General features: G+C 39.9%; 1 protein-coding gene across 1 annotated transcript in view; it reads right to left on the bottom strand.

The window, feature by feature from the left end:
* Positions 1 to 13,367: 13,367 nt before the first annotated feature.
* Positions 13,368 to 16,007, bottom strand: part of LOC129670983 (cilia and flagella-associated protein 47-like) — a 446,637-nt gene continuing 443,997 nt past the window's right edge. The window contains 1 exon segment of the mRNA XM_055599611.1: positions 13,368 to 13,580. Within this exon segment, the coding sequence (XP_055455586.1) occupies positions 13,368 to 13,580 (213 nt within the window).

The raw sequence follows: 16,007 nt of genomic DNA, 5'->3' as shown, positions 1-16,007 counted from the left end.
TCACGGATGGCCCTAATCTGCTTGTCTTTATCTTCCTCCATTTCTTTACGGATAGCCATGATCTGTTTGGTTTTATCTTCCTCTAATTCTTTACGTATTTTATTTGTTTCCTCTATTATCCTCTTCATCAGCATAGATGTAAGGTCATCTTCTTGATTTTCTATTATGCTGCATTGTCCAGGGCTGTTCGCCCCTGGATGGCTGGGTTCTGGAGATGCCATATTGCTCTGTCTTTTGTTGGTTGAGCTTTTACGCTGACCTCTACCCATTAGGGTGATTTAGGTGTTGGCTGTTAGTTTCTGTGCTTCCTGGAGTCCTGAGGTAGGGAGTATCCCCTTGGCCGGAAGATGATTTTTCCTGAAGGAGTCCTTCTCTCCTTTTTGGTTATGGTCACTGTATGGCCAGTGTTTCTCAGGAGTTGCCACTGTTCTCCTCAGGTTTATAGCCCTGAGTAGTAGCTGTGGTCTATGTTAGGCAGGGGAGATCTCCTCTTACCCATAGAATTTCTCAAGACAGCTGCCCCACTGCTGGGTTTCTTGTTATAAATTTAGTGTGCTGCTGCTCACTAAATTTCCATGTGCAGTCTCCTCTTGAAGAACCTGCTGATTCCCTAGCTGTGGGGTTTTCTCCCAACAGGGAAACTCAGTCTGTTATCCTGGGGCACACAGTTCTGTCTGGGAAATGGGAGGTGCACTCAGCAAGTCTCTGGGCCAGAGGCTGATTGCTCTGCTCTGAACCTGGAGAATGTGCACCTTGGTTGAGTTGTCGCCTGGGGACACTGCTCTGGTCTGGAGGCTGGGTGCCTCACTCTGGACCAGAAGCTGTGTGTCTCTGTCTGGGATGGCGGCTGCAGGCACTGTTCTGGTCCAGACGCTGTGGGTGCAGCCCTCTTGAAGGACCAGGGATTCCCACAATTTTGACACTCTAGCTAGGGATAACTGGTTGATCCTTGTCACAGTATCTGAGGGCTGCTGTAATGGCTCTCTTGCCTTTGTAGGTCTGAGGATGCAGCTGTGTGTCCCAGTGCCCTAGGGGAACTCAATAATGGCGGCAGAGCACAGAGCTCCTCTCTGCATTATAGTCTAGAGTCTGCGTGAATCCAGGCAGTGTTTTGGTGCTGGGTGTCCTAAGCCTTAGAGCTGATGATCCCCTCCGCTGGGGGTTTCCTACTGCCAGAGACATGCAGTCTTTGCTTTGGGGACCGGTGTTCTGTCTGGAATGGCGAGTAGAACCCACAGGCACAGATGCCTGCTTGTGGCTCTTCCTTTCTGGCCGTTTGGAGCCTTCACTGCTGCCTAAACTGGGTAATTTTCCCTAGTTCTTTTCGGTGTGGGGGTGTCAGCTGAGTGCTCTGAGATTAGACCAGCTGTTTCCCTCCCTGTGGGTTTGCACCTGCCAGTGAAATGCAGTCTCTGGTGCCTGGTGCCCTGGTGCCCACAGTTCTATCTGAGGTGGCGAATCAGGTGCGCAGGCAGGGCTCCGTGCAGTCACCTGTGTCCTGGCTCTGGGTCCGGGCTGGCTCTTGGGGCACCCGCGGAACCCGAGTCTTTTCCAGGGGATGTCTGGGTAACCTTAGGTCGGTCCCAATCGTTTGCTGCTCCGTGGGGTTATCTCTCGACTGGGAAATCCAGTCTGTGGTGTTGTGAGCCCACAGTTCAGTCTGGGACAGTGATCAGATCATGCTGGGGTGTAGCTCTGGGCTGGCGACCAAGTGCCTGGCGGAACCAAGATCTCTTCCGCGGTTTAGCTGGGTGAGTTAAAGCTGATTGAATCCCCCACCGTGGGGTATCCTCTTACCTGTGAAACACAATCACTTGTGTTTTATGGCCGCGAGTTCTGATTGCTGGTCAGTGTGCCAATCCTGCTGTGCTGCTCCTCAGAATGAGAGTCCTCCAGGGGCCGCCATCTTGCCCCACCCCTCTTAATATCAGTATTTTTTTAAAATTTAAATGGTTAAGAGAAATGGTTCCACAGTTATTCTCTCTTGGTTACTGTTTGCTTTTTCAGGGAATCTTATGGAAGAAGAGGGAGATAGAAAGACATGTAGGGGAAAGAAGCTCCACAAGGAGACCAACAGAGCCAAAAAAAATCTGGACTCAGGGGCTCTGCAGAGACTGATGAATCAACCAAGAACCACACATGGAGAGGATCCAGACCCCCTGCTCAGTTTCCAAGTAGGTTCCTTAGTAAGGGGGTCAGTGGCTATCTGTGACATGAACTCAGTGGCTACCTCTTTGATCACCTCTCCCTGGGGGAATGCAGCCTTACCAGTCCACAGAGGAAGACATTGCAGCCAGTCCTGATGTGACTTGATAAGCTAGAGTCAAATGGAAGGGGAGGAGGACCTTCCCTATCAGTGGGCTAAGGGGGGAGGCATAGGTGGAGAAGGGGGAGTGTAGGTGGGAATGGGAGCATTTTGAGGGGGCTACAGCTGGTATACAAAATGAACAAATAGAAAGACAGAAAGAAACAAAGAAGGAAAGAAAAAGAGAAAGAAAGAAAGAAAGAAAAGAAGGAAGGAAAGAAGGAAGGAAGGAAAGAAAGAAAGGAAGGGAGGAAGGAAGGAAGGAAGGAAGGAAGGAAGGAAGGAAGGAAGGAAGGAAGAAAAGGAAGGAAGGAAAAAAGAAAGATCTGGAGTTGGACAGAAGCTCCAGAAGCCAACAGAGCCAAAACATCTGGACCCGGCGGGTTTTCAGAGACTGATGAATCAACCAAGGACCACACATGGAGAGGACCCAGACCCCCTGCTTAGATGTAGCCCATGGGCAGCTCAATCTCCATGTGGGTGCCCTAGTAAGGGGAAAAGGGCCAGCCACTGGCATGAACTTGGTTGCCTGCTCTTTGGTCACTTCCCCCTGGTGAGCTGGCCTTACTGGGCCACAGATATAGAGGATCCAGAAAGTGTTGATGACACATGATAGGCTAGGTTCAGAAAGTAGGGGAAGACGACTAGGGGAGGGACATAGGGTGGGAAGAGGGAGGGAGAGGGAGGCTGGGAGATGAGGGATGTGCTACAGCAGTATACAGAGTGAATTAATAATAATAATAATAATAATAATAATAGTAATAGTAATAATAATAATGAATATTTTTTAAAATTCCAGACCAAGTAAAAAAACCTTGGAAATTTTAATCTTAATTTTTGTTTCTTAAAAATGGTTTTGAGATTTTTATTTATTTTATGTTTTGAAATTATAAGATTACATAATTTCCTTCCTCCCTTTCCTCCCTCCATACCCTCACATATACCTTTGCTTTTTCTTTCTCAAGTTTATGGAAAAACCCTGTTACTCTGACTTTTAAGCTCTTTCCATCCATTTTCTGCAATGCTCCCTGAGCCTAAAGTAAAGGAATTGTTTTGTAGATGTCTATTGGGGACTGGACTCCACAACTCTGTATTTTGATTAGTTGTGGTTTTCTGTAATGTTCTTCATCTGTTGTAAAGAAAAGTATCCTTGATGTGGGTTGAGAACTATACTTATCTGTGGGTATTAGCATATACATTTAGAATGTAATTAGGGATTATGCTGGTTTAGTAAATTTGTGGCTGTAGGTTCTCCTCCAAACTTCATTACTTCACTAGTCATGAGTAGTTGACTAAGTTTCAGTTACCAGGCATGATTTCCCTCTTGTACAGCCCTTAATTATAATTAAAGAGCTTCTGCTTACTGCCAACATATATGTGTCACTATTGGGTTCTTCAAGTTTTTGTGCCCTGCTGATTTCTATTGTGGTTCATAGGTATCATAGTTGACTACTACTGTTGGTGGTTTCCTCCTGTGAAAGCTTGTGTGATGCCTTCTGTTATCATAAAAGCTATCCCTGATCACCTCTTCCTGAGGTGTGCAGCCTTGCCAGGCCACAGAGGAAGACAATGCAGCCAGTCCTGATGAGACCTGATAGGCTAGGTTCAGATGGAAGGGTAGGAGGACCTCCCCTATCAGTGGACAGTGGGAGGTGAATAGAGGGAGATGAGGATGGGATTGGGAGGAAATGAAGGATGGGGCCACAGCTGGGATACAAAGTGAATAAATTGTAATAAATAATAATAAAGGAAATAAAAAAGGAAAATAAAGTTATCCCTAAGAGAGCAGGCTTTCTGGTCAGTTCCAGCTCTGTCCCCTTTGGGGCCTCGGTCTGAAGTGGGATGATGTCTTTAGTATTATGAATTTCTGTCTCATTTCTGGCGGAGAGCAGGCAACAGCAATAGCAGCAGCCTATAATATTTTAAAAGTCCAATGGACAACCATGATCAACAACTCAAGAGTTTAATCAGCATTTTCACTTTGTGGGTTCCTTTTTCTTTCACCCTTCACCACCATTTTTTTCTTCCCTTTCATCCTCCTAACCCCTACCAATACACAGGAGAAAAAAAAAGGATAGAGGGGGAAAGAAAGCGAAGTTATCACTAGACTACTTCCTGATGACTTAAGTGTATTGAGTCCCTTGGGGCAATTTTGAATTTTCCAGTTAGGATATCTAATTATTTCTTCTTCTCCTCCTCCTCCTCTTACTCCACCTCTTCCTAGTCCTCCTTTTTCTGCTGTAGAGTCTGAGATTTCATAGATTTTTGTCACGAACATTTTAGGTTAACATTTTCTTTGATCAATGTATCTTTCTTTTATTGTGTCTTTAATGCCTGAGTCTTTCTTCCATCTCTTGTATTCTGTTGGTGATTCAGTCATAGTTCCTGTTCACTTACTTAGATTTTTTTCCATTTCCAGAATTCACTCAGTTTGTGTGTGTGTGTATGTTTTATTGTTGTTGTTTCTGTTTTTAGGTATTGAACAGTTTTATTCATTCCCTTCAACTGTTTAACTTTCCCATCCCTGGCTTTCTTTAAGGAGTTTACTCATTTCCTGCAATTTTTGTTTGTGTTTTTCTCAAATTATTTAAGGGCTATTTTATCTTCATGAAGTCGTTTTTAAGGTCTTTTTCTTGTGCTTCAGCTATGTTGGAATATCCAGGGATTGTTATAGAGTAGGATAGCTAGCCCTTGGTGGAACATATTGTTTTGGCTGTTGATGTGTTTCTTACACTGATATCAAGTCATTTGGGTTTGGGATGATTACAGGTCTAGGTGCCAATTTGCTGGTTTGTATTTGTTGGATGGGTGTTTTGTTTCTTAGTTTCTGTTTTTCCTCAGATCTTTTGGCCTGTGTGATCTGTGGTTGAGCAGGTAGTCTCCACCTGAGTTAGGGGCTGTGCTTCTGATAGACAGGTCATCTCTTGTCAAGCAAGGAGTTTCCAACAGAGTTGGGGGCAGGAGTTCTGGTGGCCATTGTTGTCTCTGATCCATCAAGGAGTCTCTACTCAAGTTGGGGGCTCCAGTTTTGATTGTTGGTGTGACCTCTAGTCCAGCAGGTAGCCTCCACCTGAGTTGTGGACTGATATTCGCATAGCCTGTGTTTGGGTAAGGAGTATCAGGGGGCTGAGACACAGCAATGAAGTGGTGAGTGACAACTGAGGATTGGTTCTGGTAGAAGTTGTTCTTCTGGCAGTCATGGGCTGTGGTTGTATAGGGGGTGTTGACCTATGGAACCAAGAGAGTGGGGAAGGTCTCTGGGCACCTGCCCTACATGGTCTTCTGTGACCTGTGGTCTGTTGCTGGGCAGGGGTTGTTGTCTGAGAGTAGTCCCACTGTGAGTAGTTTTCTGTCAGGAATAGCCTATGGTACCTCATTATGATATGATTTACATTTCTAAAGTGGTCAATGTTGTTGAATATCTTTTTGTTAGTTCTTCGAGAGTTTCAATTGTGTGTGTGTGTGTGTGTATATATATACAATATTTCTCATCCATTTATTTATCAATGCATGCTTATTTTGATTCTATATCTTGTATTTTGTTAATAATGCTAAAATAAACATAAGAATGTGCATACAGATATAAGACTATCTTTGACACATTGATTCCTTTGGGAAGTGGATGATTTGGTATCCTTTGAAGAATCCTAGATCAAATGCCCTTGAGAAGATAAGAGGAACAACTATACTGCTTGAAGAAAAGCCAAACATAAGACTTCAAACTCAGGAAAGATTGCATTTTTTTTTTAGAGGTACGAACAGCCTAACCTATTCCATAGTGTCAAATTTTAAATCATTCTTATTTCCAGGGAGTGTTAACTAGAATGGTCAAGAGAGCTTTCTGGGTTCCTGAATATATATATTTTTTGTTTTTGTTTTTGTTTCTGAATATATTTTTATGTCTTTGTTTAGCAGCCAGAATATGGCTCTGTTTCCTTGGATATATTCATTTCTTTATTACTTAAATTTGTTTCCAATCAAAATATTTTAATAGTTATGAGGTCAAGTACCCAATTCTATGGTGCTGTCTAATTGAATTAATATTTTTTTTCTTCCAGGGAACTTTTTGAATCACAAGGTCTTATTTCTTGGGGATCTTATTACATTTTATGTGTATCAGTGTTATGTTTTTTCCTGCATGTATGTATGTGCATCACGACTATGACCCATGACCACAGAGGTCAGAAGAAGACATTGTATCCCCTGGAACTGAAGTTTCAGATGGTTGTGAGCTTCCATGTTTGTGCTGGTAATGTATCCCATGCTATCTGTACAAACAGGTACAGTTAATGACTGAGTCTTCCCTCCAGGCACTCTTGGGGATTTTCAATACACAATATACTTTAAATGCTATGCTCTGGAGCAAATATCAATATGCATGTATATTTTTATTTAAAAACTATATTTGTATAACTCTTATTTTCTATGCTTAAATGGAAGTATTAACTTAAAAATTAATGCACAGTCTGCATATCTTTATGGAGCTAGTGTAACATAAGACTCCTTGTAAATAACTAGTGGGCATAGATACTTTGAGAGGACTATGGTATAAGTTTAAGAAAAGAATGTTACGTATTAACATATTTATCTTTTAAAATTTATTATAAATGAATATCTTATTTTGTAAGTAATATTGTTTTCTACATATATCTTGTTTTCAAATATAGCTCATATAATTGTTTCAAATAATGATATATAATCTCTATAGCCAGAAGAAAATTATAGCTGCCATTATTGAACCAGAGTCCTGGTGGGTATAGTTTCTTCTTGGACCTCACTGTTCTACAAGGGTCCACAGGAAAAAAAAGGCAAATTTGGTTGAATAAATTCAGGTCATAGCCTATATTATATGTCTATATGAGTGAGTATATACTGTGTGTGTTCTTCTGCTTCTGGGATAGCTCACTCAGGATGATCCTTTCCAAGTCCCACCATTTACCTGCAAATTTCATAATTTCCTTATTTTTCATTGCAGAGTAATACTCCATTGTGTAGATGTACCACAATTTCTGCATCCATTCTTCAGTTGAGAGGCATCTGGGCTCTATCTAGCTTCTGGCTATTACAAATAAGGCTGCTACAAACATGGTTGAGCAAATGTCCTTATTGTGTACTTGAGCCTCTTTTGGATATATGCCTAGGAGTGGTATAGCTGGATCTTGAGGAAGTGCTATTCCTAGTTGTCTGAGAAAGCTCCATATTGATTTCCAGAGTGGTTATACAAGCTGACATTCCCACCAGCAGTGGAGGAGGGTTCCTACTAAAATCTGTACATATAGAGAAACTGATCTAGAGGACTCTGACTAGAATGCTCAATCCGCATCCCGAAGGGCAAAGAAGATGGACATCCGAAGAAGAAGACGGAAAACAGCCTAGGGACCTGCCGGGGAGGGCCTCTGTGAGGCTCTGCCCTGCGGACTGTTGGGGCGGACGCTGAGACTTATGGCCGATGATTGGGCGGAGTGCATGGAATCTTATGTAAGAAGTGGGAAATAGTAAGATCTGGAGAGGACGGGAACCCCACAAGGAGAGCAACAGAACCAGAAAATTTGAACACAGGGGTCTTCCCAGAGACTCATACCCCAACCAAGTACCAGGCATGGAGATGGCCTAGGGCCCCTGCGCAGATGTGATCCATGGAAGTTTAGTGTATAAGTGGGTTACATGGTGATGGGAGGAGGGACTGCCTCTGGCATAGTCTGGTTGGCCTGCTCTTTGATCACCTCCCCCTGAGGGGAGGGCAGCCTTACCAGGCCACGGAGGATGACAATGCAGCCACTCCTGATGTGATCTGGTGGACTGGGATAGGAGGGAAGGGGAGGAGGGCCTTCCCTGTTGGTGGACTTGGGGAGGGGCATGCGTGAGGGGGGAGGGTGGGACTGGGGGGGGGGGGGGGGGGGGGCTTATGGGGGGATCCTGGGTGGATAAAGTGTAATTAATAAAAATTAAAAAAAAGAAAAAAAATTCAGGTCATCTCATACATTTCCTGAGGTGCTATTTTGCTGTTGCTAAACGTTTGTCCAGTCCTCTCTCAGTGACTATCTCAGATAAACTATCACACAGTGTCTCGATTCTCTAGTATGTAGTTGGAGTCAGATTTTCTTCCTCTTTTAAATCTCAGCCTGTTGTTTTCCGATATTTGAAAATGGAGCAAATCCTTAATTACTTGGGATAATTTTTATACCAGACACATACTTGAGTATCATTTTAATTTTGATATCTGTCTCTTAAGTCTTAAGTCAAATAAGGTATATTATTTAATGTTCTACCTTTTGCAATTAAAAGATCTTTATAGAGAGCAAATGCCATGGTCAGCATCACCATGATTAAATAAGTAAGAATAAGGAAGAAGACTGCTCATGTCAGTAGAAGTGGTGGGGCCAGAGGATTCACTGAATTCTTTTCAAATGAATTTATTTTGGCTCCTTGTATTATTCCTAGTTACTAAAAAAGCAGTTAACATTTCATTAGCAACAAACTGATATATCTTAGCAATATAACACATGCCTCAGTCGTTTATTTCAGTGAAAGTCATGGCAGGAAAATATGTAAATTTTGAATAACAATGAAATTGATACTGAGATATAACTGGGTCATTTTTCTTTTAGAATTATAGACATTTTACCTGATGTTTTCACGTCATTTAATCAGCATCTTTGACAACTTTATTTACAAAAGTTTATGAATAGGAAAGATGAAATGATTTTTAAAGAACTCTAAAAGAAATATTTTCACAAGGTTCATAGCAGTGATTTCAGTCACAATTGCTTGGGGCTGTAGTAGACAAAGGATAGAAGATGCCTGTTGCAGTTTCCTGAGCTCTGCTTAGGACAGAGGGCATACTATATATGAAGAACTGCCTGTTTTCAAATTATGAGGAACCTTTTACAAGCCCATGCTCAGAAGTTTTTGTCTGTATTAGTTTTGGCTATACATGTAGTGATTTCTCTGTGGGTATGCAAAGATAACGCCAAATAACACCATAATATCAAAGCTGTCTGAATCACCCTGAAGTTTACCAATAGAATGGGATAGAGAGGTTAATAGAAAAAGAAACATGAAGATGTATTTCATGGAACAGAAAATATAAGGCAAGTAAACCTATGAAAATACATTTTATACCATAGGTTCTTACCTGATAATGGTGCCAGGTGTGGGTTTCATCTTGTGGAGCATAACTTAAATACAATTAGAAAGTTGTTAGTTACACCCATGATTTCCATGCAGTTGTTTTACCAGTAGGAATGTCTTGCCAGGCCAGTCATGGTAGCTCATAGACTTCATAGTTAGGCATAAATGATGATTTCTTACTTCCTGCGTTTGAGTGCATAGCACCTTCAAGTTCTAAAAGCTAGCCAATATGGATGAAGCTTCCACGTGAGTACTAGATTGACTTCTCCATGTTTTATGACTTACATATGTGGTATCTTCAGAAATGGGATACTGCCATCAAGTTCTGTATATAACCAAGAATAACTGTGAGAGCCTGTAATGTTTGGGTTGGGAGGGTGGTGCCAACAATGCCAAGAGAAGTAACCAATTCCTGGGTCTGGGTGTTTTGTTAGCTTCTGGTCTCTAATAGGGGTACTGTTGCCATTTTATGTATGCTCTGTTTTGACTCATTCTCTTCCTTTCTCCTTTCCTCTCTTCCACTCTCCCTCCCTTCTTCCCTCCCTCCTGACTCCTCCTGTTTCTATGAAGCTTGCCTAGGAATATGTTCCCATACAAGTCTTAGTTACTTTTCTCTTCCTGTGATAAAATGTCATGAGCAAGGCAACTTATAGAATGAATCATTTATTGGGGCTAACAGTTCCAATGTGACAGGAACCCATCACCATCATGATAAAGGGCATGACAGCAGGTATGCAAGTCTTGCTCTAGTTTAACAATTCAAAATCTCATAACCTGAGCCACAAAAGGAAGAAGAAAGCACAGTGGAGATTGCAGAAAACCTTTAAATACTCAAAGCCCTTCCCCATGACATATATCCTCCAATAATGCCATACCTCTTAATCTTTCCCAAACAGTTTCAACAACTGGTGACCAAGTATTTAAACATGTGTCTATGGAGGACATTCTTATTCAAACCACCACAATGTCTCTTTTGAATGGTTTTTAGTTTTGTATATTTCTCTCCATATTTTCTATCCTATCCTACTATTACCTCCCAAACTCTAGTTTAAATCTTCATATTTCACCATTCCCTTTAACCTATTTTATCAGTGCATTCCATTTCTCCTTCCCTGAAAGACTATCCTCATGTGTCCAACTACTATTATGCTACTAAATGGACACACAGTTAAAATAACCCTCAATGACTTATTTCTATACCAATAGATCAACATATCTCACATCCTTAACATAATAAGCTTCTATTTGTAGTAGATGGTGATCAACAAAGAGCTCCAGAAGTGGGCAAGGTGCAGAGAAATGAGATTACAGAATGCTCATCCCCAAAGCGTACACAAAGCTTTCCTCTCAAGTCTTAGAAATCATTGTGGAAGAGATGTGGAAAAACTGGAAGAGACAGAGGTGGCAGGAACTATAAGGAAACACAGTGTGCTGGTCATAGTTGGGTAGCTGTACATACAAAATCACAGTGGTTGCAATAACAGAATATACAAAACCTGTGGGAGTCCAAGATAGACCAAATCTTAGCATGGAGTTAGGCACACAATTCTGCCCCTAGCCATGAAGGTCTTGCGAGAGGGTGAGATAGTTATCTCTAAGAGTATAGTCTCTTATAAAGTGACCACTTTCCAGTGAAAGCCTACACATCCAAGACTATTTGGTCAGCTATTAAGGATAGCTATTAGGGATACTGTGCAATGCTTGCAGACAGAAGCCCAGTGTAACTGTCTCCTGCGAGGCTTTATCCAGCATCTGATGAAAACAGAAGCAGAGACCAACAGCTAAACAATAGGCTGAGCTCCAGGAGTTTTGTGGAAGAAGGAGAGAAAGGACTGAAGGTTCCAGAGGGGTCATGGACACCACAAGAAGATCTACACAGTAAACTCACCTGGGCCCATGGGTGCTCAAAGAGTCTGAACCACCAACCAAAGAGCTTTCATGGGCCTGACCTAGATAGACCCCTACACATAAGTAACAGAAGTGCAGCATGGTCATAATGTGTGTTAGGGACCTTAAAATAATAAAAATATTTTAAATGCCAATTCTGTAGGTCTGTGAATAGAAGACTTTTCTATTTATTTTTATGTAATCTATCCATCTATAGAATAATAGCTATCTGTTGAGCCTAAGATGCATATTACTGTAATATCCAGGGACTCTGTTGCCTGCCTTTGGACCCCTTTAGCATAGCTGGGACACCATTACTGGCCTCAGTAGAAGAGGAAGTACTTAGTTCTGCTGTGACTTGAGGTGCCAGGGTGGGTTAGCAGTTCTTAGAGGGGCGAAAAGAAGGAGAGAGAGGAATGTGGGGAAGGGAGAAAGCATGTGGGTGGGAATGGGAGGAGAAAAGGCAGGGAGCTGGGATCATGCTGTAACATGATTAATTAAAAATAAAAGAATATTTGGTCACAATAAATATGAAAGATTAAAAAAATAAGATACAAGCTTGGGTAAGGAAGGTTGCTTGGCTCTGGAAATAGTTCAGGGGAGGCAGTGAATATGGTCAAATAACTGTATGAAACTCTCAAAGAACTAATTAAAAAGACATTCAATAATTCAAAACTTAATTTAGTATAATCATCTTCATGGAGAACAGAGAAAATAGTTAACATAGAGTAGTTAACACTAAGCTGAAGTTTCATATCCATAGCTAAAATTGGTAGTTACAGTTTCACCTGTAGAATAAGAATGCCTAAAAGTCTGCAGTATGAAATGGGGGACTAGCCTTATTGTTTAAACCAAGGGGCTATGATACATAAAAGTAAGGGGAAAATACTGAAAAAATCTGCCTGAAGTTGCAACATATAATAAACTGCCAGGCAATGTAAGCCCAAAATTACTGACAGAGTCTCAGTACAAGCATGCCTGATGGCTCATTCACCATCTTCGAAGTCCATCATGGCCTTTCCAGGAAGTTGTTACAAGCCTTGATTACGCAGTTAACTCATAACAGGAAATGTAAGAGTCAATATAATTATGGGCAGATCAAAGCAAACAATATGTACCTCTTAAATAATCCCCTCATTGATAGTTTTACAATATTAAGAAAAATCTAATGCTAAGAAAAACACATGTAATTTTAAGAGCACTCTCCACAAAATGGGTAAGTATAAGAATAAATTAATATATTACTTAAATTAGTCTTTCCACTATAGACATGAAATTTAAAACCATTACACAATACATACATATATAGTCATTTAATTAATTGACTAAAATAAAAATGAATGTAGAAATCTAGCATTAAAAAAACTCTGAAAGGCTCTACCTTGCAGGGTATCAGAGCAGATGCTGAGATTTACAGCCAAAATTAGGGCAGAGGGCGGGGAATCTTAGGAAAGAAGGGGGATATAGTAAGATCTGGAGAGGACAGGAGCTCTATAAGGAGAGCAACAGAACCAAAAAATCTGGGCACAGGGGTCTTTTCTGAGACTGATACTCCAACCAAGGACCATTCATGGAGATAACCTAGAACCACTGCACAGATGTAGCCCATGGCAGTTCAGTGTCCAAGTAGGTTCCATATTAATGGGAACAGGAACTGTCTCTGACATGAACTGATTGGCCTGCTCTTTGATCACCTCTCCCTGAAGAGGGAGCAGCCTTACCAGGCCACAGAAGATGACAATGCAGCCACTCCTGATGAGACCTGATAGACCAGGATCAGAAGGAAGGAGAGGAGGACCTCTCCTACCAGTGAGCTTGGGGAGGGACAGGGGTGGAAAAAGGGGAAGGAGGGTAAGATTGGAAGTGGAGGAGGGGGGAGCTACAGAGGGGATACCAAGTGAATAAACTATAATTAATTAAAATTAAAATTAAAATTAAAAAAACACCAAAACAAAAAAGTGTATTATGGTTATCCCCCAAAATTGAGATAATGAAGAAAATAGTCAATTCTATTTGAGACCAAGGAATGTTTTTAAAATAGTTTTTATTTATACTTCTTAACTAAAGGAGCACCTTTAATAGTAGAAGATACCCCTGTACTTCGAAGTTTAGTGTTTTCACGGATAAAATTGTGTTGAATTGGTATCAGGCTGTCATACGTCTTATTAGTAGAATCAATTTTGGCTTTTACATGTACCAGTGAACTCGGTGATGGAGGTAACCCATTTATTTCATACAACCAATATATTTCATCTGTCTGAAAATTAAGAGAGGGAGAAATATAAGAAATATCCAGAGACCTAGAAGTAGTAGGGATACATCTATTATGAGTAGTAGTTTCTATTTATCATATGTGGTAGGTAAAAGGTCAAAAACAGAAGTTGAATTTATAATAAAATACATAATGTGTTAATAAAGTAAAACTATTGGTTTTATAAATAAAGGACCAATCACTGACAAGAAAAATTTATTAGCTAAAGGTCTGCCATGTAGGTGAATGAAGGCATCAATTGGTAAAACAGAGTCCAATCTCTTTGTTAGATATAGATCACTGCCTAGTATGAACTAAAATTAACAGAACAATACTTTTCAGGATATACTTTTAAATGAATATTTAACTTGGGCCACAAAAATGATTAGCAAAGTGCTGCAATATAATTTTTGGAGTACCGAAGTATAAAACACTAAAAAATATACTAAAAGATATAAGATCATTGAAAATATTCATAATCTAAGCCCAGGTAAATATCACTTATATAGGAATTATTTTAAAAACATTTCACTTTTTCTAGCAAAGTAAATATAAACACGTACTGAATTTAGAACCAAATATAAACATGTACTGAATTTGACATTCTAGAATTTTTAGTGTGTGTATTCAGACCCAGTCATACTTATATATTAAGTTCACTGCTTCTGAAGAATTTTCTGAAGCCACTTGTTTTTACATAGGCTTTATCCTCCCAATAGGCTTGAGCCATGCATGCTAAGAAAATTATTTTAAAGAAAGTCCCCAAGCAAAGTGAATAATGAAATAAACCAGACCATATATGTAAAGCAGAATCTATGAATTGATTTTGAATAGATCCACACAGTTCTTTAACATCACATGTGACCTTATTTTAATCACATGTGGACATTTTATCTAGTATCTGTAGTAATTATACATTCACAGTCAATGCTTCAAAAGCTAAACAAACCTAGAAATAAAATTTGAGCTAAATATCATCACCTCTCATATGGGTATTTATGAAATCCAAAAAATAAAGTTAGATTTTGAAGGTTGTGTATGTCATCTTAAAGGTTTTTTTTTTTTTTTTTTTTGAGTACAACTAAAAGACTTTATGGGTACAAAGGAGTGTGCTAAATGAAAATACCAGTGCCTGCCTGAAACTGGGTATTAATCCATGAGCTTCATGCCAGCATGCAGTTGAGTTACATAAAGGGATCGATAAACACCCCTAGCATCTAGTGAGTGCAGGTAGAAGCCACATGGGACTTGTACTATTACCAAACATTTACATTCAAGATTTGAAATGCTAACTATACATTATTGTTAAAGTCACAATTAGATTTCATCTAACTGCAATGATGTTACAGTGATTGAATCAGTGTTTGTGTATAATTTAAGGAAGCTGCTTTGGACCTTTGTCCAAATAAGCTAAATAACAATAAAAAGGTTACTGTATGAAATAAAGATTAAACTTTGCAGTTCTACCTATGAATAATTTATTCAAACCAAATATAAATATGAACAATTACATGTTTTCCAAACTATTATACAGATAAAATCTGATCTATATCTTCTACCCAATACTTTTTTAAAAATAGAGTAAATTATTACATTTCTTACTGATGTGTTTAGTTTGTGTGTATGTCTATTTGTACTTGCATGTACCACACACATGCTTGCTCATGTGTGCTCATGCACTGTTGTGTGCCTGCAGAAGTAGGAGTACAATTTATGAGAATCAGCTCTCCTCATACCATGTAGGTTCCAGAGAAAGACTGAACTCAAGTCTTCATCAGTGCTGGCAGTAAGCAAGCACATTTACCCACTAAACTATCTCAGGACAGGAGTAAATTAATCACTCTGAATCATTAAGGCATTATGAAATCAGTATTGATAGTTCTAAAAAACAATCATAGTTTTGTTCTGGACTATTTGCCTATAAAAATGACTTTGAATAGATGAAAATCTCATATTTTAACAGTGTCACTGTTTTGAAAAGAAATCAACTGAAGCCAATGTTCTCATGCATGAATGACAGATGCTATTAATGGCAATGCCTAAGGTAAAAAATATTGGTAATTATCCATTAACACATATGCTCTAAGGTCACCCCAGATCTCCCTGGTGTTTTCATTTGAATGAATGTCTGATGTAATTTCCAGTACCTAGTGTTTGCAACTCGGACTTTTCCTCTCCAGAAACTCCAGTAGGTGTTTCAGTTAGTGTTGTGTCCTTAACTTCCTCGGTGCCCATTCCTCAGTCAATAACTGGAATAATGAAAGGTGGTACATAAAATTCCCGTATTTCTGCCCACCTTTATGTATGAAATTTTCAAGGTGTGAATTGGAAACTATTTATGAGAGATCCCTTATGGGATTAATTTCCTATTTCTCACTGTGGTAGATATCTATCTATCTATCTATCTATCTATCTATCTATCTATCTATCTAT

Source organism: Psammomys obesus, unplaced genomic scaffold, assembly GCF_907164565.1.
Source record: "Psammomys obesus unplaced genomic scaffold, mPsaObe1.curated_primary_1811, whole genome shotgun sequence".
NCBI classification, from domain to species: Eukaryota; Metazoa; Chordata; class Mammalia; order Rodentia; family Muridae; genus Psammomys; species Psammomys obesus.
The sequence above is the reverse complement of the archived record's forward strand: the minus strand, read 5'-3'. Positions and strand labels throughout refer to the sequence as shown.